This window comes from Sabethes cyaneus, chromosome 2, assembly GCF_943734655.1.
Source record: "Sabethes cyaneus chromosome 2, idSabCyanKW18_F2, whole genome shotgun sequence".
Taxonomy (NCBI): domain Eukaryota; kingdom Metazoa; phylum Arthropoda; class Insecta; order Diptera; family Culicidae; genus Sabethes; species Sabethes cyaneus.
The window spans coordinates 198,904,934-198,931,235 of record NC_071354.1 but is presented as its reverse complement, the minus strand read 5'-3'; the positions used below and the strand labels follow the sequence as shown (position 1 = coordinate 198,931,235).

General features: G+C 41.0%; 1 protein-coding gene across 2 annotated transcripts in view; it reads right to left on the bottom strand.

Moving 5' to 3' along the window:
• LOC128733979 (uncharacterized) overlaps window positions 1-26,302 on the bottom strand; it is a 53,247-nt gene that overhangs the window by 22,704 nt on the left and 4,241 nt on the right. The window contains exon 1 of one of the 2 annotated variants that reach the window (XM_053827915.1): window positions 16,704-16,802. The exons of the other annotated variant lie outside the window; for it this stretch is intronic. Coding sequence (XP_053683890.1) covers window positions 16,704-16,729 — 26 coding nt within the window. The 5' untranslated portion in view covers window positions 16,730-16,802. Of the gene's footprint in view, window positions 1-16,703; window positions 16,803-26,302 lie in introns of those variants that run through there. 2 annotated transcript variants of the gene reach the window in all.

Here is a 26,302-nt window from a genome sequence, read left to right as displayed (position 1 = left end):
TGTGAATAACAAGCATTACCAAGTTATCACACAAATGAGATTCCCATGCAGGACCACATCGAAGCCACCACACAGCCGGCTGAATAGATAATAAAAATAGTCTGTCTGGCGATAATATTCCATTGTTTATTGGCCGGCTGTCGAAATTGCTGTCGAGATTTCAGCGACACGATTCACGACGGTTGTGAACAGATTGTCTATAATTTTTTCCGCATGCAGCCAGTCTGTCACTTCAATTAACTTTTCAGTCAATTCAGTAACATTAGTCGTCACAATATAATTGTTTATAGACAAAATCATTACTAGAGCGTACCTTTTGCTGGCCCCTATGGCAATCTAATTAACATAATCTGTTTACATTTATCTATAAGTTACACTGAGTGGAACAAGGGGACCGTGTGAGATCTGGCTACACGTGTTAATAGCATTTAGTTCGCCCACGGAACATCGTGTGTGTTGTTTGATAATAGGCCTTTTTCTGAATAGGAAAACTAGCCCCCGAATCACTAGCCCCCTGGGTTTTTGATTACAATGAAATAATAATAATCTAACTATTCGGTACAGTCAAATTGTTTTTTATTATATTAATCGTGTAAGACATACGTCACATGTCAATACATAAGCACAAAAGAAAACGCAATGATGTCTTGAAGAACCACCGGTCATGCTTTGTTTGCAGCCAAACATTATATGGATGACTGGCAGTTACTCATCGAAATATGTGCCGAGGTCAGTGCCGCTTTTGACAGGGCCGAACGGAACTTACACTATATCTAACTGTAATGCACCTAATTGGCTCGACGGATATAAGTAGTCAAGCTAATTACTCCATACAATCGATATAAGCAGAGGAAACCATCAAACAAGAATGACTTGCGAAGAGCTACTGTGAGTTCGGTTTCTTGTGTTTGGGTTTTGAAGAGCGCACAAATCGTAAATGCGAATCGAAAACAAAATGCTGATAAACAAATAACTAATTTTCGCACCGGTAAGTCATGACCATGTGTCGCACTGACCTTTGTCAACATGTTATACACTATAAACCGGCTGAGCCTATCACATGGGATCAAATCAACAGACCGGAAAAATGTAATGCGATAATAACTAGTTTGTCCGGTTTTTTTCAAAGTTCTTCGAAACAAAGTATTAAGCTGAGTTCGTCTAATATTAGCATAAGTGATCAGTTACGAGTGAAAAACTTCGTTTTAGTAAATACGTAACAAACTGGAACTAACCTGTCACGATCGGGATTCCATAAAGTGTGATTATAATATACATATCAATTTATTACCTTCAATCAATTAAGTAACATTGAAACGAATCGATTCCGATAATTTGTGATGCACATTCTAGTAGCTTAGACAAACTATATTGTTATAAATTCTTTATTCATTTATTTGCCATCGGCATTTATCTGATAAATTCATTTACTGGGCCGTAACGCAAAGCAAAGTCTAAAGATAGAGAAACGCTCAAGGAAGCTCTCCCAAAATTAGCTGACAACTTACGATTGCGCTGTTCGGATGGTGCAATCTGCAGCTGCGCACGGAAAAGTGACTTCTGAAACCATGAATCAGGCATTTTTTGAGAAGAAGAGGTTGCTGTCTTTTTTGGACCAGAATGAGGTTGATTGCCTTGTATGGTTCAATTTGGCAAGCTGTCAATATTGAAATTCAAACAAACGGTGGTACAGCGACAATGGCGTCACTGTAGATCCCAAATTTCACTGTAACCAATACCTCGGAACTAAGGCCTACCTTATACAAGCGCCTTGTATAAGCACAACCAAGCTCCTGACTGGTCGCCATGTTTTCGTGCCTACTCTCTTAAATAAATCTATAGGTCGGATTTAGCTAAAACTTGGTTAAAACTACTCAAAATGCCCTTAAAGTGTACAAACTCAAATTTTGGGTTAAAAATTCAACCAATTTTAGATACTTGCTACCGATAATTGAATTATTCTCTGTGACAAACAACACACTTTTAAGTTCCTACTACCAATTATTTGGTTGAACAACCACTCAAAATCTGAGTTGAGTCGATCCCTTTAAAGACATTTTGAGTAGTTTGAACCATGTTTTAGCTAAATCCAACGAATTTACGGGTAAACTCATTAAAGAGAGTAGAGCCGCGGTTCGCTACCTGCAGTGTACATAATGCAAAAACTAACCCAGGTGAACCTAAATTACAGCTGATACGAGCACTTTACGTACACTCTCCCATCCGAGGTAGGATTTGTTGTGAGCCCGAAAAAGAAGAGGCTCAAAATTTGAGTTATAAACAATTATAAGTGTCAGTGATTTGGTCAAAACCCCGGCACCAAGTAGCATATTCACCTTTTCGCGTGCGTAATGGTGGCTAGTGGGTACAACGTTCGGAAAATATTAGCATGCCTTTGACAACTTTACCCAAGTCACAATTTTGGTTTTATTACACTCTTATGATGGTATTTAAGACCAAAATTGGTCATGAAAACCGCCATAAGAGTACAATAAAACTCATATTGTGGCATGGGTATTCACGTCAAGTTGACATTTCCACCCTTGATTGTTGTTGTAGAACTATCAAGCGAACTTGAGCGGAGTTGCCAAAAGCAAATAAACTTTTTTGACAAATTTACCCACTAGCCGCCATAACGCACGCGGAAAGGTGGATAAATGAATTTCTGTTTGTGTTTGCCTTATAGACTAGGAAACTACTGAAGCGGTCAGAGTAAAAAATCGTATTCAGAGGTTTTCCGGACCGGGGAAGGCTCTTATGATGGTTAGAGACCCCTTCCCCTTCTAAGAGGGGGGCCTCCCATACAAATTTAACAAATTATCTGCATAATTCGAGAACTAATCAAGCAAACCGAACCAAATTTGGCATGTGAGGGTTTTACGAGGCAGGATTTTTTTCTATGGTGAATTGAGACCCCTCCCCCTCTAAAAGGGGGGGGGGGCGGTGTTCCCATACAAATTAAACACAAATATCTTTATAACTCGAGAACTAATCAAGCAAATCGAACCAAATTTGGCAAAGTTCCCCCCTCAAAGGGGGTTTTCAGAGGCAGGATTTTTTTCTATGATGGTTTGAGACCCCCTGCCTTCTCTGAAAGGAGGGGCTCTCATACAAATAAAACAAAAATTTTGCAAAATTCAAAAACTAATTGAATTCGAGAAATTTTAGATTCTTCCATAAAACATTAGTCAATGACAAGACCACCAAAAACTACCTACAGTAACATTAGATGATTCAGGGCGAGACGGCAGCAGGCCGCAAGTGTTGCCGGCGACCCGCCGGCTACTGCGGGGGACTGACAGCTTCATTGGATGATCTAAAACCGACGCAATTTACACAGACCTCTCCACTGCTTTTGATAAAGTTAATTTTCGCATCCCTGTCGCTAAATTGGACAGGTATGGTATTAGCAGCAATCTGTTGAACTGGTTAGAATCGTACTTCACAGGACGAGCCCTGCGCGTGAAAATCGGTGACGAGATTTCCGTTTCGTTCCCTGCTACTTCCGGGATTGCACAAGGCAGTCACCTGGGTCCGCTGGTGTTTGTATTGTATTGTATTTTAACGATATAATCCATTCGCTTGAATGCCCACGTCTGGCTTTTACGGATGATTTAAAATTCTTTAAAGCTGTCCAAAACACTGGTGATGTTTTGTTTCTTCAACAGCTAAATGTTTTTGCAAGCTGGTGTGAGAGAAATCGTATGCTGCAAAATCCGACTAAATGTTCTGTAAACACTTTTACGACAAAAAACCAACCGCTACACTCCAACTACAATGGGAACAATGGGATTCCAATTCAGCGAGTGGAACAAGTCAAGGATCTTGAAGTGTTACTTGATGTTAACCAACTTATAAACAACACGTTTTATTATTTGTTGCCAAAATCTCCGCATCGTAACGGGTGACAACTAAAATTTTAGAGTATATTTTTGAGGCCCCTATACTCAACAACAAACGAGCTCAGAGAGAAATGAGAGTATGTATGTGTAAGCTCTCTCTCTCTCTCTCTCTCTCTCTCTCTCTCTCTCTCTCTCTCTCTCTCTCTCTCTCTCTCTCTCTCTCTCTCTCTCTCTCTTTCTCTCTCTCTCTCTCCTCTTTTTGTCAATATTTTTTGTTTTGTTCATGCTTGCCTTGTTTTGCTTAAAAAACGTCGAAACAAGAAGCTTTTCGGTAGCGCGTTGTACACTTTGTACGAACTTCCACAGAAATCTCGACAAAAAGTATACGGTACAACATTTAAAAAGCAAATGTGTTGCGGCTTCGACCGTTTACCATATCCTAAGATGCCCAACAACTATTCGCAAGCAAGGTAGTGGAAGACCAGCCAACATTACGGACGCAGAAGGACATCGTTCTTTTTCTCGTTTCTTCAACAACAAGCCTTCTGGTTTGGCTATCAATTAAGATGCACCAGACGAATGTTTGAAGAAAATTTTGATCCCGTTCCTACAAAACATCATGCAGATGGACAATACGTGTTTTAGCCAGATGGAGCATCATCGCATTACGCCAAAAACGCAATCGTTCCTGGATACCCATTCGTTACCATTTTTACCCAAAAACCACGACCCGAAAAATCTGTCTCAGTGCGCCCAACCGAAGATTCCTTCGGGACTTTGAGTTCCTTGGGGTACAAAAATAACTGGACATGAAGTTGAAAGTTGAAAGTTGACATGACGGCCGTACAACGCTCCTGTTCGGACATCAAATAGAAGCTTCGCCGAACAGCCGATTACGGACCGTTTTCAAATGTACACTAATTTTTTTTCAACAATGAATAATGTATCTTTAATTTCGATAAATCAGATCTTCTTCATGTATCTTTGTCTTTTTTTGACAGCTTGAGAAAAAAATTCCAAAATTTTAGTTGTCACCCGTTACGTTACGCTCTTCGATTGCTTGCATGGCGACAGCCAATGAGGAAGACTCGATACGAGGATCATTGCCAACTAGCCGGAATCGGTACTCTTGAGGGGGACATACGGCAAGTTTTGCCGTTTTATTTGCTCATATATGACTCTATGCGCGGTCATGACGTAAACTATTTTGGAGAGGGAGGAAGTGCCTGATGCGAAGGATGATTAATTAGATGAACTGGAAAATTTCGATATAGACCAGAAATATATTGGGTTGTGTAATGGCAGGTGGGACTCGTACCCACGTTCTTTCGGTTTGTACCCGAATGTTTTACTCACTAAACAACTGCCGCCCGTTACATTGGGTAGTCTAAAAGTCTTGTTCGGTCTGACGGTCTATAACCAAAACCTGGCTAGAATCACTGTTGGCTCACTACATGCTTTGCACAAAGCTGAAACTAATACCTGTACACCTAAACTACAGTTGGTGCGCGTACGTGACAATAAACAGTTCCTCATCCGAAGTAGGATTTGTTGTGGGTCCGCATGAGAAAGTACCCAACAGAACACACAGAAGGTTCCTGACCAATTCCTCAGCGCCACAGTGGAAAATTAATTTATAAATGTATGCGTAATATCTAAAATAGCATAACTAGCTACTTAGTGTTAAGTTAAGTACCGCCGATTCACTCTCAGCTAGAAAGTGGGCGACATGCGTGGGCTTTAGCTAGTAATCTATAACTAGCCTTCAAACTTACATTTTTTTAAATATTCCCAGCTGATCTTCACTTGAATTTAAATTCATAATTATCTCCCGTTATCTCCCGCTTGTGTTCCATGGTTTACCAATAATATTATTCCGAATACAATCATTACAATCGTCGTAATCAGTTGACAAAGAATAAAACAGTCCACGCTTCTATAAACATACACTGCAGACCATATAATGAGATTAGATCAAACCTGTGAGTGGGCTAATTGCTGATACGGAGATTCGCGAATAATGTCTTTTTACACTTTCATAAGAAATAAGATAAGACCAATCAATTGCTACGTGAAGCACCCACTTAGCTGATGAGGACATAAAAATTCTAAGAAAAATGTCAGATTGGGTTTATATCACAAAAATAAAAAAAAAAACCTTTGATGTGTAAAATCCTGTGCGTGGGCGTAACGGAGAAACGATGGGTTTACCAACAAAGACGATACGTTCAGAAATGGAAATAAAACACAGACAATGTTTTATCGATTTTCATACTCATTGATTGGCTTGATGAGAAACTTTATGCCATTTATGATTTAAATGGAATGACCACTGCCACAACATTTTTGCACTGATGCATTCAAATGATCCAATTTTCGATGGCAGTGCCACAGTGGGACCAAATCTCAAAATCGTCTAAGATGATTTTACGATGAAAATCGGGGCAGTGTTCATCGATTCTAGGGTCCAATCTGTAAACTCAAGACGCCAATGATGATTTACAGGCTTCGGGTTTTGTGCTAAGACCATTTTGTATGAATGTAGACAGAGATTCAACCGCAAAATATGACAGGTTGTCATTATGGAAAGTCCCAACTCTTGAAAACAGCATGGAATGGACATGACTGTTTTCTTCGACACTGGTCGGTACAGGGGCAATTTAGTACGAGTAATGTACGAAGTAATGAAAGTGGCCTAATACCGTGTAAAGAAAATTCACTTTCCAACTTATCAATAAATTTTCTTTTCATTGTGGTGCATTAATTTTTCGTAACCGTATATTGTCCAGTATCTATATACATGGCGTTTCTATAAAACAACGTTTACTGCACAATTTAGTGTATTTTGCTAAAATAAAGCGGCTTTTCTGCCTGTTTTATGTGCTATGATGTATCTTCCACATGACGGGATTTAACCTTTCATAATAGAAAACAGAGCTGTCGCGATTTACAATCCTTCTCGCATAGAGACCTGTTTTTCGACGTTGTTCACGTCATCCCGCCATGTATGTATGTAGTAGTAGCATACCCAAAGCAAACTGAAATCGAATTTCTCCATCAACTTGGCACGCCAAAATTACGCAACATCCACTCGAGAGCTGTCCAATCAGGCAGTAGTGGGGAACGATTATGGTGAGGACTGCAATTAGTCTGTCGCTCTTTTTTTCTCAATAACAGCTGCCGAAAATCGGAGAAAGGTAAATTAACCAGTACGAAAGTATAACGAAAATGATACCGATAATAAGCAGTGACATGAAACGAAACGTAAGATTTAAAGTCAATTTCGTTGGCATTTGAAAAAACCTTATAACCCGCAATTTACTAGAGTGAACCAGAAACGGCAAGTTCAATGGACTCACATGTGTTCGAAAGTTAGCTTGACTTGACCCGAGCCGGGCTTCACTTCATGATACGTTGAACTTTTCCTTACTACAGCCAGTAATTTTTCAATTCACAGTAGCAAACAAAACCGTGCCGGCTGTTCGAAGACCTCAACACGGTTCAGTTCAACTCAGATCCTTCGAACAATTCACACCGTTGGTTGCTGAAGGCAGCATAAGTCGTACATGTGTCCGAAGGTATTCCGAATGGTGATCAATATATGCACTTTAAGCCGGTTCGAACCAACTTTTATCAGCCTCAACCTGTGCGAATGAATAAGGTATGGCTTTCTACATAGCTCTAGCTGGCTGGCTAGCTGTTCGAGTCTTTGCCAAGTCGCAACTGGTTTCTTCCCCCATTAGCGTAACTATTACTATACTTACTGCAGCCAGGAGGGAAGTAAGCGTTGGCGGTACATACATAGAAAACGTTGAACTCATTCACCTTTAACAGCTACCGCCCGCCGCCGCTGTCAAGCCAAGCCAAGCGCGGCGTATTCGATTGCTGCTGCACTTTGATCCTAATTGAATTTACTATGTACCGTAAAGTAAAAATAAGACCGGGAATGAGAAATTCTTGGTCAGAAATGAGTCATAAAAAGAGCGGTTTGTGGAGCGTTTTTGTTTTGTGTATTATTTTTTCTTGCCTATCATCAAGAGTTTTATGTATTTCCATGGATGGCACTGCGGGTAGATTTCATATGAGCAAGTGGATAAAAATATTATTAATACACTAGATACTCTTTTGACGTTTATTCATTTTACATGATTCCTTTTTACGTCCAAAATTTGAATTACATTGTCGCTTTTTAAGTTCAAAATTTGAATTAACGTCCTGAGCGTTTAGGACGCTATATCTCTACATATTTGCGTTGGTAAGAGGAATTCAATAAAAGATCAAAAGATCAATGTATATATTAGGAACTATATGCTTCAAGAAGTGCTTCTTTGATTTCACTTGCCTGGTTTTTTCTGTCAGGTATTGTGAACCAATTAGCAATGTGTGATTATCTTCATCTTCATAAAAATTGTCAAGAATTTGATACTGTTTCGCAGTGGCCAATGGTATTAATTTAACTTTGTTCTGACCATTTAGAAAGCAAATGATTATTCTCAGATTTTGTTAGTGGTGTTCAGATTTTGAGTATTTTTTTGTAAGGGATCACTATTGCTTGCTTTCGTGCCTCGTTCGTTGCAAAAACTTTAACAACAACCTTTTTCCGAAGTCGTGACAAATACGCAGTCGAAAATTCGAGGCAGCAGTTTTGTAGTTTATATTATTGAGCATGTAACAACTAACGGAATGCGGTAATCTTATCTATATATCTATATCTATAACTATATAAAAGTGAGCGTTAGTATGTTTATATATATGTTCCACCGTAACTCCAGATCGCCTTGACCGATTTCCACCAAACTTGGCACACATATTCCTTGACAAAAGGGAATCAGCACTGGGGGGTTGATAGGAGGGGAGGGGGTTCGTAACAGGGGGAAGACCATAACTCTGAAATGCCTGGACAATCCTTTCCTAAACTTGGCACACATGTTCCTTGGCATAAGGGAATCAGAACTCAGGGGATTGACAAAAAAGGGTGGGGGGTGGTTCATAATTGGGGGAGACCATAACTCTGGGATGCTTGGACAATTCTTCATCAAACTTGGCACACATGTTCCTTGACATTAGGGAATCAACACTGGGAAGTTAATAAAAGGGGGAAATCCCTAATAAGGGGGAGAGATCTAAATAAGTAAAAGCGGTTGCATTTCTATTGCATTTAAACCGATTACAGTTGTGCAACTGACTTTGAGAGAAGAGGCGGGTTCCACCGATGAGGAATATATGGTAAATAAACCTTTGTTTCGTTCCCATTATAGCGACGGTCTCTTATAAGGGGATAGAAAGGCTCAAATGGGAAAAGGGGTGCGTTTCTCTTACATTTGGAACGATAGCAGTTGTACAAGTTATTTTATTTCTGAAAGGGGGAATAGGATGGCCATTAAAAAGGGGGAGGTTCAAAAACGTAAAAAAGGCTTTGTGTCGATTTTTAGGGATACTTGTGTAGACAATGAATACCTTAATATCGTGAAAGTTGTTGAGTCAAAGCAAAATCATGTTACATTGTTGGCATCTTCTATTATTAGACAGAGTGCTGTTGACGATTTTTGCATTAACTGTTGCTTTTTGAACGATTTTATTATAGTTTGGATGGAATATTTATTATCACCGGTTGACCTGACAATTATCGAATAACCGAGAAACAATATTTTAACAATAGGGTATATATGGTTGAAAAAGGCAATCTAATGCCGAACGGAGTACACAGAATTGCTTGTCATCACTCATTAGTGTTGTGCAAAATTTAATGTAAAATTTGTATCCCAGCGCGCTACTAGGCCTCACGTGCAGCTGTTGGTTCCTGAGTTATTTGACTCGCGAGTAAGCTTTGCAGTAAGACGATATAAGGCTGTGCGTTCGCCAGTGTGTACACACTTAATCTTCTCTGTAATTTTTCTTACAGTTTTTGAATTGTAAATCGAAATCATTACCGATGCTCAGTATTAATTGTTATGATTTACTGAGTTCGCCAAACTAAACCGCTGAGATTTTTGTAAAACTATAACTTTACTGAACTGAGCTTAATATCGGTCAACGAGCAACAAGCCTAGGTGCTACATTCCGTTATCGAAACTTGACCTTCTGTTTTTATACGACAGACTTCGCAGCCAGCTGTTAGAGTGCAGAACAATTGCAGCGCCAGTTGCTACGATCCTATTGACTCTAACAGCTTTTCCCAGTCGAGATTCGAACATACGACGACTGGCTTATCAGGTCAACGTCATATCTCAAAGCCAACTGGGAGGCTTTCACCGAAACAGTTGTGAAAAATACCGGGTCTGTTGTCACTTTTTAGCGAGAAATTCGGTGCATTTTGACACTTTCAGAGTTTTGCTGAGTTTTCGGTAATCTTGAGTCGATTACGAAACAGTCAGCTGTTTCAAAACTCAGTAAAATTTTACCGACATCAGTTGTTTAAACTAAGTGTGTAGGTAGCATAATGTCTGCACACAGTAACGGCGGCTGTTTGTTTTACGTTTGCGTGAGCGGCGTAAGAATTGAATGCAATGCTGCTTATACTCTTTCGCGTAAGAGTAGGACATCGTCAATTGTCAACTAATAACCCTCTCTCTCCCCGTTTTTTTTCTTTCTGTGGTTCTCTCTCTCTCTCTCTCTGTTATTCTCTTTTTCTCGCTCTATCAGGGGTTTCTCTCCTTTTCTTTCAACTTTACTTTCTTTTTCTTGTAACCTCTCTCTTTCTTTCAGTTCTTTCACTCTTTTTTTATGATCTCTCTTTTCTCTCTCATTCTTTTTTTCGTCTCTGTAGGGTTCCTAGCTGCGTCTCTGTAGGGTTCTTAGCTTCGGAGATGGACCACTCCCGAGATGCGTGAGAGAGCAACTCATGCTCTTATCGTTGCTATCAGTTGCTACTTGGATGCCACTGATGGTGAGTTTCATGATGATGACGGATCCCCACGATCGTTCGTCCCAAATAGAGATCGACAAGCGTGTCGCAACCGAGAGGAAACGTCTCAGTGTTTCTCACACGACGCTATCAGCCGAGTCAGTCAGGCGTGTGTGATCGCCGAATTGTGATATAACCCAAGCAACACACTTTTGGCACTTATGGTTGCAAAAACTTATTTATGACCGAAATTATTTATAAATCGGTTGCCACAACTGGTTTGCAACAACTGTGCTAGTAGGGAATGGTCCGTGATGTTGTTAATTAATTAATTAATATAACTATTTTCTCAAGAATGTAAGTAATCGACTATTTTTTATTAAAAGAACGTTAAAACTACTTCTTCTTCTACTAGAACTAGGCCTAGGCCGAAACAATAGAATCAATTGCTTCAATCGCCGACAAGCTTATGCCCAGAGGCGTTCCGACCCTGGGCGGACTCCACGAGCTGACTCTGAGATTTATCTGCCAAAGGCCGGTATGTCATATTCTAAATATGATGGGGCTGATACTAATGATGATAGTGAGAGGAAAAACGATAGATACATCAAATTTATAAACGTGCTTTGCTCTGGACACGTCGTACCAATGAGGTTTAAAAAGGTGTGGCAGATGAAGACATTTGATGGTATTAGTAGCGAAAAATCAGAAAACGAAGTCAAACTACAAAAACAAACCACGTTGGACAATGGGGTTTATTTTTGAAGTTTGACGTCACGCTTCATCGTGATTGGTCGATTTACGATTCCACCCACACCATGATGAAATTTCTTCCCTGCACTAACACCACTTAACCAACATTGCCACACCTGTATATATCACATTGACGTCGTACTACTTCAATTGTAAAATGTAGTATAGTGAAGAAGTAGAGACATCATAAGCCCCGCCTAACACCGATTGTCCTCAACCGCGCTCCCGCCATCCATTTTCTAATACAAACAACCACAAATGAACCTATAGGATGACAAATCTCTGACCATCAGAAGTTAGCAACTTATCAGGGCTCGACCCATAGAACAAATTTCATCTTCCATCCCCCTAACATTTCATGCACTGTCCCAAGATAGGTCAAAGTAAATTAAGCACAGCACGACGTTGGGGGCGTTCGCGGTGGTCGACAGAATCTTTAAATCATACAGTCGCACCCGCCTTCCAACCCTCAAGACCAAACAGCTAATGCGCAGTATTTATAACGGGAATCCGTCGCCAACCCCCATAAACCGTCCGCTACTCCGCTGTCCCCGCAGCCTGCATAGATATGTTTTCAACTGCGTAATACGGTCGAATAAACAATCGTGTCAACGTTAAGACGTCAAAACGTTCTATATTTTTTTTAATATTTTGCTTCTACCTTTCTTCAGCGGTTGACATACTGATTAGTTAAAAAGTCCTACTCCCCGCCAAGTTTCAGTTTTATTGAAGGGTAAGAGGAAAATAATCTTACCGTATCGATATGTAAACATTACGTGCGCTTTTGCTTCATTGAAACGGTACTTGATACATTTTACTTCATATAAAAGCTGTATCCTCCCTTTTTACAAAATCGTGTCGTCGTTTGTTTCCAAGCAAATTTAGGAAACATTACAATAATTATACGAAAATTGTACCTATATCTTGTTTCATTTAGTTAATGTCACGTAAATGCACACCTAATTGGATAAATGCATTTCATAACATGGCCAAGAATGACCAAAAACAAAAATGGCCAAAAACCACTAACAACGCCACATCATTGGATAATTTACAGCATTTGGGAGGAGGAGAACCACGCATCATTTGACTTCAAAGCTGCATATGATACCATCGACCGGAAAGAGCTATGGAAAATTATGGATGAGAACGGCTTCCCCCTGAAGCTCATCAAACTGATTAAATTAAATACTCTGTTCGGATTTCGGGTGAATTGTCAAGTACATTCGAATCACAAAGAGGGCTTCGTCAAGGTGATGGTCTTTCAGGCATGCTGTTCAACATAGCGCTACAAGGTGTTATGAACCGAGCGGATATCAACACGCGGGGTACGATCTTCAACAAATCTAGTCAATTCGTTTGCTTTACCGATGACATGGATATTATCGGCAGAACATCTGTGGCGGTGGCTGAACAGTACACCAGACTAAAGCGCGAAGCAGAAAAGATTGGGTTAAAGGTAAATACGTCTAAAACAATATACATCCGAACCGAAGCCGAACGACACTGCTTGGGCAGTAGTATATTAATCGACGGCGATGAGTTTGAGGTAGTCGATCAATTTGTCTACCTTGGCTCACTGGTAACGGCGGAAAATGATACCAGCCGCGAGATTCGGAGGCGTATTATCAGCGGAAGTCGTGCTTACTATGGGCTTCACAAGCAATTGCGGCAGACTAAAAGTCCCCGTACAAAGTGCACCCTGTACTAGACGCTTATTAGACCGGTTGTTCTCTACGGGCATGAAACAAGGACAATGCTCGAGGAGGCTATACCACAATAGATCAAAATAATGGTCGCAGTGGTCAATTCTTCCGACAAAAAAAAATGCTCGAGGAGGACCTGCGAGTGCTCGGAGTTTTCGAACGACGAGTGCTAAAAACGATCTTCGGCGGCGTACAGGAGAACGGATTATGGAGGCGGAGGATGAACCATGAACTCGCACAGCTCTATGGCGAACCCAGTATCCAGAAGGTGGCTAAAGCTGGACGGATACGATGGGCAGGGAATGTTGCAAGAATGCCGGACAACTACCCTGCAAAGATGGTGTTCGCCTCAAATCCGGTAGGAACAAGGAGCGCAGCGAGCAAGATGGTTGGACCAGGTGGAGCGAGATCTGGCGGAGAGTACTCGGTGTCCGACGAATTAAAGAGCGGTAGCCCTCAACCGAGTTACATGGAGAAACTTTGTTCAACTGGCTTTGTCTTGGGACGGCAAGCCATCTAAGTAAGTAAGTAAGTAAGTAAGGGAGGAGGAGAAACTACCGGAGGAGTGGATGGAAGGTGTAGTTTGTCCTACTTACAAAAAGAGCGACCAGCTAGATTGCTGTAATTACCACAGCATCACGTTGGTCAACGCTGCCTACAAGGTCCTCTCCCAGATTTTGTTGCATCGTCTATCCCACATAGCAAGAGAATTCGTAGGGCAGCATCAGGCGGGTTTTATGGGGGCCCGTGCTACTACGGATCAAATTTTTAGTCTCCGACAAACCGTCCAGAAATGTCGAGAGTCATATTTTCGCATCATATTTTCGTGGATTTCAGGGCAGCTTACGATACAATTGAATGAGAACAGCTATGACAGATAATGCATGAGTACGGTTTTCCGGACAAACTGACGCGGCTGATTAAACCTACTCTGGGGCGGGTGATGTGCTCCGTGCGCGTTTCGGGGTCACTGCCGAGTCCTTTCGAATCGCGCAGAGGGTAGCGGCAAGGCGCAAGGCACTGTCCTGTATGTTATTCAATATCGCTATTGAAGGTGTGATCTGGCGAGCGGGCATCGAAACGAGAGGAACGATCTTCAGCAAGAGTAGCCAACTCCTAGCCTTCGCAGACGACATCATTACCAGAAACCTTGGGACGGCGGAGGCAATCTACGCCAGACTAAAAACGGAGGCTAGGAGGATAGGGCTACAAAACAATGCTTCGAAAAATAGCCTTTTCCTAGGCACCAGAGAAAGCAACGTTTGTCGCCAATGGACAGTGACTATTGACGGCGATGAACTGGAAGTGGTAGATGAGTTCATTGGTATATTTGGGATCTTTGGTCACCGCCGACAATAATACGCGTAAGAAGATCCAACGATGCATTCAAGCTGGAAATCGATCGCATACTTTTCCCTCTGCAAGACGTTTCGATCATACGCCGCCGCATAAAGCTGACGATGTACAAAACGTTAGTCAAACCGGTAGTCCTCTACGGACTTTGCTTATGGAAGACATACGTGCACTAGCCGTATTTGAACAAAAGGTGTTGTGGACTATTTTTGGCGGAGTACAAACAAAAGCGGAGAGTGGCGAAGGCGCGTATGAATCACGAGCTACAGGCAATGCTTGGAGAGATTCCCATCGTACACCTGGCGAAAGGGGTCTGTTTTCGAAAACAGACACTGAGGAAGCCTGCAAGTCGTAGGCGAAATACGTATCTGTCGTGAATAAAATATACATAGGGTAGACGCACCAGTAGTAGTGGTAGTACCAGTAGTAGTGGAACCTTGAATTATTCCATTATTTTTGCAGATTTTGGTACAAGTTTGATAAGTATCGAACTACCAGTAACAGTATTATTTGATAAGTATCAAACGTGTACCAAAAGCTGCAAAAATAATGGAATAATTCGAGTTTCCACCACTACTGGTACTACCACCACTAATGGTGCGTCTACCCTAGTAGAATTAAATTGGATAAGTTTTCTTCTTTTTAAATTTTAGGTTTCGTATTCTACTAAGACGCTCCAAAAACTTCAGTTGTTTCTTTCCAAATTTAGAAAATATCACATGGTACAGATGTCAAGGATTGCTAAAAATTCAAATTTTTTCGCAACTGTCGGGCCCTTTGGCGAACGAAAGGTCTTTTGCTTCGGGGTATTTAAAGTGAATTTCTTATTTTTTAACCATTTTCAACCAATCCAGTGCATAAGTTTCATATTTGAAGGTCGTGTCAGTCGTTGCCTCGTTTCAACGAGAATTGCTCATAGGCTCGTTGGTTTTTCGTCATCGATAAATCAACTCCAGACGATATGTCTGACAACTTTACAAGTGTTGGGCACAAGCGAATGGACATAGGGCATTTTTTAGTTAAATCGTACGAAAAATTTTCCGAATTTCAGTTTTTTATCTTTGGTGGGAAAAGCTTGGGGTTTAATGGGTTATGACGTGATTATTTTCAATATTTTTCAAAAACCAGAGGAATAGATTATAAACCGTTTACAGTAAAATAAAATTAAAATAAACGTAGCCATAATTATAGTTTTATCGCAAGCTTCACTTTTAAATATATTGCTTCGGTACGCACAGTGCATAGGTGTGCTGTTTACCCTTCCTAATAGGTTTTTAATGGCTGATAAATATTTACACCGTCGTGTATAATCATAGAAGAATAAATCATCCTATAAAATTGCAGCCCAGGAATGGAAAAACCCAGGAATAGTGTATATCATTGCTGAGCAATTGTCGGTGTTACGTTGTTGGTTCGCTTTATCAATGTCACTGAAAAGAATCGACCATCGTTTCTTACGTAAATGTATCATCAGTAAATTTTTCACGTTGTGGTTTATTCAGAATCCAGTGAACAATTGAAGATTGTTCTTTCTCCTTCATCATCGTATAAGATACGTAATTTAAAAATAAGCTGCAAATCAAAAAAAAATCGCAATCGAGCTGATTAATGATCGAGTTAAGTATGTACAATACAATTTGATCGTTCATTGTTCTTGTGTATGGCTATTACATTTATTACTAGGATTTAATTCTAGTAATTAGTTTCAAACTAATGACCATAATGATAGAACTTCCGTGAGTCATCGTTGTAGCTATCCAGCTGTTTCTCGATTCCAGTTTAAGGTGAGATACTAATCATTAGTTTGAAGATTTATTGCGTGCAAAATCGTACTTTTCAGTAGGGAGCAGCTGTAACACCCAAGACTTTCCTTTTTAATTACACTACTTGATGATTAATCCGACTGGTTTTTTCGTAGTCTTATCTAATCTTGAAGAAGGTGAGTGCCTGTTTCTGTAACAACTTATTAAATGGTTCCACGGCAATATTTCTGACATGACCAATAAATTACTACAATATCGGTTTGCCGAGCAAGGTATGGCTAAAAAAATCTATTTCAATTGGTCTCTTAGCAGCAGTATTTTCACTGCTGACTGACCTCACAGTGATTTAATCTTCTACCCTAATGCACCCAGCTCCGTTCCACACCCTCACGGTAAGACTGGAACAAATAACATCGATTTTCACTATCAAAATAAAACAGACCTGTCCGGTGTTTTGCTACGGTTCATTGATACTGGTAGCTTCGCTACGGCTCTAAATGTAGACCCGTATCGAATGGTACCGGTCCGGCGTTGATGGTTGGCGGGCGCGGGTGGTTGTACTGTGTGGTATCGACTGATGACGATCTAATGGAGCATTTAGCGGTGCAGTAGCAGCGGGTGACCGCATCGATGGTCACGTGTGGGTATTATAAAGTGAGAAGCGAGAACTTTCCGAACTTTGCGAATTCACTGCCCGCTAGACGATGCAGGTGCTGTGTCCTGTATTGCCTCCTCCTATCGGGCTCTATCGGTATAGCGTGGTTCGACCGAAAATCGAGAACTACGCTTGACTGGATATACAGAGATTCGCATCATGCACCGGCAACTGTGCTGTTTATGCTCCGATGGGCTTCGACCACTATATTTATATTCCGCAGGAAAACTGGTCGATCCGGTTGCGACTTGCTGATTACATTTTGATGGCTTGTGGATAGGAATAATAGCATTCTCTTTCCTGAACTGTTCAGCGCTCATACAGCCGTGACCGAGATATTATTTAGTATACACACAGGTTGAATGGACTCTGGTTGGTATGACCACGATAGCAAAAGGTGTTGCAAAAACGACCGTTAGACCGCTACTGCGGCGCTCACGTTTTAGAAATCATTTACTGGCTTGAAGTCGAAGCAGGGAAAGTATTTAAATGCGAATTTTAGTGCATTGTCGAGAAAAGTTTTAAAAACTAATTACATTCACGTTGTACAATGGCAAATTGACGCCAACTGGGCAGTCATAAACAAACTGTGTAAACAACTTTTTTTTGAATGAAATATCCACTTTACTAACCACTCGGAACGGAAGAAAGAGACCGTTGTTTAGACTGTAGATTCACTCCAACATTCCATTAAAATGGGATTCACACTTTAGTGGATTGCATTCAATAATTTGCAGTTCCTTTGTGGTATGCGTCATGCTTACTTACTGAATTGAACTTTTTTGTGCCATTTTTTAACAATATTATATGGCAGTATTGTGGTAGGTATTCAATATTTTATTTTTAGCAGTATGACCGTGTTTGTATTTGGTTTATTTTAGTCATTAAATGAGTATTTAATAATTTCATTTTTAGGAATTGGTAAACAGATATTATATCGTGTTCACTAGTAATGCCATTGAATTGAAATATTCGTTTGAAAAACCCTGAACGAGTTGCTCGTCCTGTCAACGATCGATAATGTACCTCACCAAACAACACACAGTTATTTACACAGATAAAAATGCGGTTTTTGAGCAGGACAATTTATAGTATCTAAAGCTAACGAACCACGACTTTTCTCATAGAACGTTTGGAGCATAATCGTTAGTATTCGACAGACAACGTTAACCGCACAAGTTGCGCATCATTGATTACCTACCTACTGTTTTGTTTTTGCAAAAAGATATATGCATGTAGGTCACGGTACATTTTTATGTAGCTCTACAATACGGTTTCGGAGTGATTTTGTCTGTATTCAACAAAAAAAAAAACGCAACAAAATGCTTTATTCATTACTGTTTTGTGAATGGATTTATTGCTGCTGATTTTCTGATAAACATTTTCTAGGACAATTATTTTTTACTATCCAAATATCAACAGGCGTTAAGTAATGTCACACGCTAAGCGGAAATAACTATAATATCATATTTACTAAATCACATTCTCGTGCTGGTAATTATATTGGTACGTCACGCAAAGAACGGTATACGGAATGAAGGTCAGGCATTGCTCGTTTGTTGTTAGTGTGAAAGAGTGGAATTTCCCTTGTGAACCAACCTTCCAAAGTTAGCAACATTTCGATACATTTCACGACCACGGGTCCATTAAATCATAGAATTTTCCAAACATCTTTTAATCTTTATTTAACCTTTCATAGTCCGCAAAACAATGTACAGTAATCGGGGCCGTAAACTGCGTGCAGCAATCGGGGCCTGCCACAAAAGACGATCATTAAGACTGTCGTCGCAGTGGCCTTTTAACCCAATGCCCCTCTGCCATACAAAAAAAAAACCTTTCATAAGCCGAGCAAAACCTTGAGTTATAAATGTCCTTAAGACTTGACCCTTTTTTATCGAAAGACTTCGCAGCCGGCTTTTACAGTACAGGACAATTACGGGCATGGCGCAACGATCCTACTGACTCTAGCAGCCTCATTCAGCGGAGATTCGAACATACGATGACGAACATAGTACCTCGACGCTAACTGGCCGGCTTTTTATAAGCCGGTATAACTTAAAATTTACGTCCAAAACTGAAAAAATAAAATATGAGGCTCGACTTCCAACTTGAATGCGTCGCTAAATCTCTTTATACTCATATTTTTGTCACCAGAGATCTCAAATATATGAAGTCATCAACCATTTCGAGTTCATCGCCGACGATAGTCACTGTACGTGGAAGGTTAACATTGTTTTCTCTTGACCCTCTTCCTACCATACGTTTGGTTTTCGATACACAGATTTGTAACTCAAAGCAAACCTCCCAACCGCCGTTTTGATTTTGGCGTAGATTTCTTCCGCCGTCCCAAGGCTTCAGGTAATGATTTAAAGGTTGTCTGTGAAGGCTAGGAGTTGGTTACTTTTGCCGAATCTTTGAACCAAATTTGAACCTTTGAACCAAATATGAACTTCCAAGTTCGTTCTTTAAATGAAATCCGAACTTTTGGTTTCTTGGGTTTACCTTTTGGAACCAATGAAATCGCCACGTCCGGATGGTATTCTACCCAAATTTAAAATCAAAGATAACTATATTCTCAATGAGTTTTTAAAGAACTCTCCGTTATATTGAAATTAACATGAACACAGTTAAATCGATAATTGAGAAACCACTCAAATATCAAGAGAAGCCACTTTGTGCTTCCCTTAATACTGAAGGAACTTTCGACTATACGTGCTTCGTTTTAATTATTATGGCTCTCTTTCAAAATGGAATCGATAACACTACAATGCGCTGAATTCATGTCCACAAGAAGGAGTTCTCTCTCCCTTACTTTGGTCATTGGCGGCCGACGCACCTCTTCACAAGTTAGTAGATTAAACAGTTAAACAGTGTATCTACCCAAATCCTTTGGCAGCTAATGAAATTCAATTTAACTCGAAATGAACTACTCTTTCACGAGACTCCTAACTAGACACTGCCGCGTTCTTTATCACAAGAACGGCATAATTTCTTCGGAAGTTTCCTTCTTACTCCATAACGAGTATAGAGCTTAAATCCCAAAAGGTGGTTGATATTATCAACCATGTAAAAAGCAAAGCCTTGGGGTTAACGTCTTTCTCAGACTTGACCCTTCTTTATCGACAGACTTCACAGCCGGCTATTGGAGTACAGGACGGTTACAGGGCTAGTGCAACAACCCTACTGACTCTATCTAGCAGCACCACCTAGCCGAGATTCAACCATGTATTTAGTACCGAAATGGGGCTCAGGATTACAACTATCTAGCACCACTCCATCAATGGGTATAAGCAGTCCGTAATATGTGTAGAGCAGTTGGAGCCTGTCCCAAAAGACGATCATTAAGTGACCGTTTAACCCAATGCCCTTCTGGCATACAAAAAAGGCCTCGCTGCTTAATCTGCACAGGGCCTCGCGCGTTGTAACGCCGGCTCTGCATCGCTCGCTCAAAAATATGGTACGTGAGCACATTGTACTCTTGACATTTCTGGAGGATTTACCGGAGAGTGAAAATTTGATCCGTAGTAACACGGGCCACCATTAAATCCGCCTGATGCTGCACTACGAATTCTCTTGCTATTCGGGATAGATGACGTAGCAAAACCTACTAGGCAGTCTGATAAGTACCTGAAAAATGAAACACGGAGTTTTTTTGGCCAAAGTCGGTTTTATTTTTCAACATACTCTCCTTTTAGGTCAATACAGCAAGTCCAACGATTTTCTAACTTTTTGATACCGTCCGAAAAGTACTCGTTCGGAAGGTTTCGAAAATACGCCTCAGTTTCAGCTATGAGCTCCTCATTTGAGTAAAAACGCTTACCGGTGAGCCATCTCTTCAGGTTAGGGAACAAGTAATAGTCGCTGGGGGCCAGGTCTGGTGAATACGGTGGCTGAGGAACCAATTCGAAACCGATTTTATGCAATTTTGCTTGTGCAACTAAGCATGAATGAATAGGCGCATTGTCGTGATGATAAAGCAGTTTTTTCTTCTTCAAATGCGGTCGCTATTCGGCGATTTCGATGCTCCGGTCATGGCTTTTTCAAGATAGTTCACGAATATTATGCCATGTGCATCCCAAAATACGGAGGCCATAACCTTTCCGGTCCATTGTTGCGTTATTGGACGCTTCGGAGCACTTTGGCCCGGTAAAACCCACTATTTTGCCTGTTGCGTTGACTCAGGAGTGTAGTAATGGATCCAGGTTTCTTCCATGGTTATGAATCGGCGCAAAAACTCGGTCGGTTTACGGAAAATAATGCCAAATTCTGCTGGGAAGTCGTCACACGAATTCGTTTTTGGTCCACTGTGAGCAAACGCGGCACCCATCGTGCGCAGAGCTTCTTCATGCCCAAAACTGAATGCACGATATTGCTCACGCGTTCCAATGACATGCCTACAGCATAAGCTACCACTCTTAATTTCACTTTGGGATCATTCAATATCATATCATTGACTTTTTCGACGTTTTCTGGTGTAGTGACCTCTTTTGGGCGCCTAGATCGTTCAGCATCAAATACTTATCCAGCTTGGCCTTGGTTTCGGATATCGTTTTCTTGCGTAGATAGTAGTGTTTGAACAAAACTCGAAACTCAGACTTTTCCATATTCAAAATAACTCGGAGGTTAGTCGATTCTCAATGCTGTAACTTGTAAATGCGTAAACATAAATGGCTAAAGTTTTGACAGGCGTCATTTGAAAGATCAAGCTCGACAAAAATGGTTCACATAAGTGAATACTAATGTCATCTCTTAGAATGTTCAGGCACTTGTCAGGAAAGCATCTTGTAGGCGGCGTTGATCAGTGTAATTTCGTGGTAATTACAGCAATCGAGGCGATCACCCTTTTTATAGATGGGACAAACCACCTCTTTATCCATTCCTCCGGATCTCTTCAAGATCATCAGCTGGCACGCTGTCGTTGTTTGTAAGTAGGGGAATGTCCCCGGTTATGAAACAGGTTTTGTTTTTTGGTCATAGCTTTTTGAACAGATTATTTAATTCCAAATCTTTTTATAGCATTTGAATGATTGAAGACTTTTTTTGACTAAAAACAAGTGCCCCGGTTGTGAAACACTTCGAAAAATCCATAAAAGAAAATAAAAATAAAAAAGAAAATAAAGAAATATGAAATGAAAATATAATAATACATTCATTTATTAATGGAAAACATCTTAAATGCAAAGTAATTTATCAGTTTCTTAATTTAATCATCTAAATCTAAATTGTAATCAATGTATGTAAAAACTGGAAATTCGAGATCTCAAATAAGCCGATTTGGCTCTCATGTGCTTGAAAAATGTGTTAAAATGTTTGTGATCATTAAAGTATTGAATAATCGTTTTTCTTAATTTTTCATAACCGGAGAACTTCACTGTTTCACAACAGGGGCGAACGACGAGTTTGTAAAAATTTATGTAATATTTTTTGAGTAAATTATTTCACTTAAAATTTGTCTGTGTAATGAAATAGAGGTCCAAAACTAAGGTTATATGCATTTTACTGCCATTTTCTTTTTTATTTGATAGACAACAAATCCTTTTTTTTCCTTTTTTTCGGGTTATCCAACTGGTCGCTTAATAGCGTATAAAACTCTGCGCTGGGCCCTTTTGTGATGTCAACAAAGTGTCAGGGAGACCTCAATCATCAGTTCTACCTGACGAGACAGGCACTGTCGCCCACTAAAACACAGGTAGAGCCCCAAGCATAGCCGTCAGGCGGAGGCGTTTCGGCCCTGCGCGGACTCCACGAACTGACTCTAAGATCTCTCTGCCAAAGGCCGGAATGTCATATTTTAACTATAATGATGATGATGACGATGATGATGATAATGATGATGATGAGAAGAAAAATAATAGATCGAATTTGTAAATGTGCTTTGGACTTTTTGTAAAACTCGAGTTGCAATATGTGGTATAGTGAAGAAGTGGAGGATTCGTCAGCCCCGCCTGACACCGGTCTTCAACCGCGCGCCCGCTTTCAGTTTTCCAAACATACAACCACAAATGAACCAATAGGTAAGACAAATTTCGGAGCATTAGTGGTTATCAACTTATCAGGGCAAATTTAATCTTTCATCCCCTTAGCATTCACAGTGCATTCCCACGATACAAAGTAAATTGAGCGCAGCACAAGCTGGACGTTCGCGGTAGTCGACAGAAGCTTCAAAATATAGAGACTCGCCCGCCTTCCAACTCTCGAGACCAAAGTGCCGTAAAGCTCTGGGTTTAAACGTCTCTTTAAGACTCGATCCCTTCCCATCGACAGAGCCCGCGGGCGGCCATCAGAGCTCAGGACAGCCACGGGGCCAGTGCAAAAATCCTACTCTATCTAGCAGCACCGTCTAGCCGAAACTCGAACACGCGACACGAATTGACCTAATTTTCCCATCTGCTACCTAAGAAGTGCAGCACTTCAAGTGCTATTACCCGTAATCATTACAGAGTGGTCCTTCGGCATCCAATCGGATCTGGTATCCCGCTTAGATCCCCTTACTAACCCTAAGCCCTCGACCAACTCAATCAATCCGACATTTTTCGGAGATATTTGTGACAGTTGTGATAAATAGGGATGAATTTCAGAAAACTTCATCTATTGTCAGAGATCCCCATATTGGCCTTATTCTTAAACGGAATAAAAGCACTTTCTGAACAACGCAACAATCACGTTTGGTAAATTTTTACCCCGAGTCCCACTTGAAATCACAAAAATATTTTGATATATACCCACATTCAGAAGTATACGTGACTGCTGTTCATTTACTGATTAGTTAAAAAGCCCTACACCACGACAAGGTTCAGTTTTATCGTAGGGTTTATTTGATAGACAAAAAATCAATCCCAAAATATTCTAAAAAGCATTTTCGGGCATGTTTTTCGAACACATTTCCTACACTCTAAAAGCTGTATTTTGATTGTTGTTTGCTCAAAAGCTAGAGGTAGAGGGGACAATCCCCTACTCCTAGATTAACTTTCGTTCCGTCTCCTTCTGTTTTATCGCCTTTGAGATGTCCATCAAAGGACTACTTCCATCCGTCGAGCACCTCGCGCGCTTGACCAGGTCCTCGGCCCTACACATATCAGGCTTCGGTCAGCTTTGGAGATTGGTTCACCTTCTCATAGAACCTGCGCGTCTCATTAGCTCGGAATTGTTCTAGCCCTTCACAATCTCTATCGTTCTTCTGGCGTAGTTTCCTCCTCAGAATCGTGGTCAACTTATTCCGCGCTCGTCAATAGTTGACCAAATTCTCCCTCGTGGCATTACTTAGATGGTTTTTCCAAGCTGTTTTCTCCTCTCCATCGCTTGGTGGGATTCCATGCTAAACCATTTCCTAAATTTTTTCCGGCTGAGTTTTGTTACCTGTCCTGTGAACAGGTTGAACATGCGGACGAGTCACCAGTGCCGAGTATAGATATTCGCGCGTATGTTGGTGATGTTCGAGAAAATTAGTATTCGGCCATCGTTGAAAACATGATCGATTTGGTTCAGTGTTCGTTGATCGGGTGATCTCCAGGTGGCTTTGTGGATATCTTTGCGGGGAAAGAAAGTGCTTCTGATCACAAGTTCTCGGAAAGCTGCAAAGCTGATGCATCACTGGCCATTATTGTTCGTGTCGGTGTGCAGGTTATGGGCCCGATCAACGGTCTAGACAACGGTTCATATTCCCAATGACGATCTTGACGTTCCGTGGTGAACAGCTGTCGTTCGTTGCCTCCAGTAGAGCATAGAACGCTTATTTCTCGTCATTGGGTCTACCTTCGTGTGAACAGTGCACGTTTATGCTGGTGTAGTTGAACAAACGGCCTTTAATCCTCAACATACACATACTCGTTGGTCGTCTTTCAATCCAGCATGCGATCCTGCATTCTGCCCATCACTACAAAACTTATCCCCAGCTCGTTGATCACTCCACCGTTCTGGTAGAATTGAAACTTATTACGAATCCTCCACACCTTTACACCTTTGCGACAGATCTCCTGCAGTGCCACGATGCTGAAGTTTCGAGGATTTAACTGATCGAGTGTCGCTGCCCACGAAATTCAGCGATCTGCGGCTTCAGGTGCCAAGTATCCATTCCACGTGGTTATTTTTTCAACGCCTTTGCCCATGCCGAATGTTCCGAGTCGAATTTCTTTGAAGATTGGTAGTGTTTTAGATTTACGTGGGTTGCCTTACTAGGGCCACGCTACCGAATGAATCTCGTGATGGGGCTGCCATCTTAGGTGTAGTGCCGAGACAACACATTTCTTAATTCAGCCGCACGCTTCAGATCAGTCGCTGTCGTGAGCCGTTCATATCCTGGAATACAACTACGCACATGAGTGCCACCTTCCTAGTCGGAATACGAACTTAGTTTCCACCGGGGTCGGTTACCTAATCTCCGCTAAGATTGCGTGTATTCCATCTTAGAGGCTTAGGGCCACTGTGGGGTATAGGTTACGAACTATGCAGTCGTTCACCATTTTTCAAGCATAAGGCTAACGATATACAGGTTGGAAGGTCGCATATGCCCTATTTACAAAAAGAGACTTCCATGGATTCGAATGCGGCAATTATCGGGGCATTATTCTCCCCAATTTTGCATACAAATTTATTTCCCACATCCTGTTTCATATACTGAGACCGACCCCCCGGCACGTCGCCATTTTTCTGTGACTGAATTTGAAACGTCAAAAACACTGGGCCGGAAATCACTTCATAGAAAATCAATGCGACGGCCATTGCTGTTTGGGGTACAATACAGAGGGGTCCAACTTAATGGGGCTGTCAAACTCTGTAGACCAAGATAGCGATGTCGAGGAGATGACTGAGACCGTTGCAGGAAATCTTTGCTGGTGAATACTCAGGCTGATATCGAGAGGAACGCATCATTACGGATAAAATGTTTACCTTACGACAGATCATCGACACATTCCTAGAATTCAACTTGCAAACTCACCGTTTGTTTATAAACTTCAAGGCAGTATGCGATTCAGTTAAACAATATGAGCTGCGGTGGATTATGCTTGAACATGGTTTTCCAACAAGACTGATTAGGCTGATACGTGCTACTCCTGATGATGAATATGAATATATAGTACTACCACCTGCCTTAGCAGAACATCCGTTCATAGCAATGAGCCTATCATGTCAAAAAGAGTTGAACATATTCAACGATTGGTCATGCTTCCCAACTCTTGTATGAAGGGCCAAAAGGGAATTGGTCGATAAGCAACATCACTTACACGTACCAGGGACTTAGAGAATCTCCTTCCAAGGGCTAAGTCACCTGAGTCAATCGTTGAATAAACCGTCTTAATGCAGAATGACTCCAGCAGGTGGGGAGAAGAGCCCGCTCATTATCCACGATGTGTTGTTAATCGGGCCAAGATTAACCCTAGAAAGTTGAC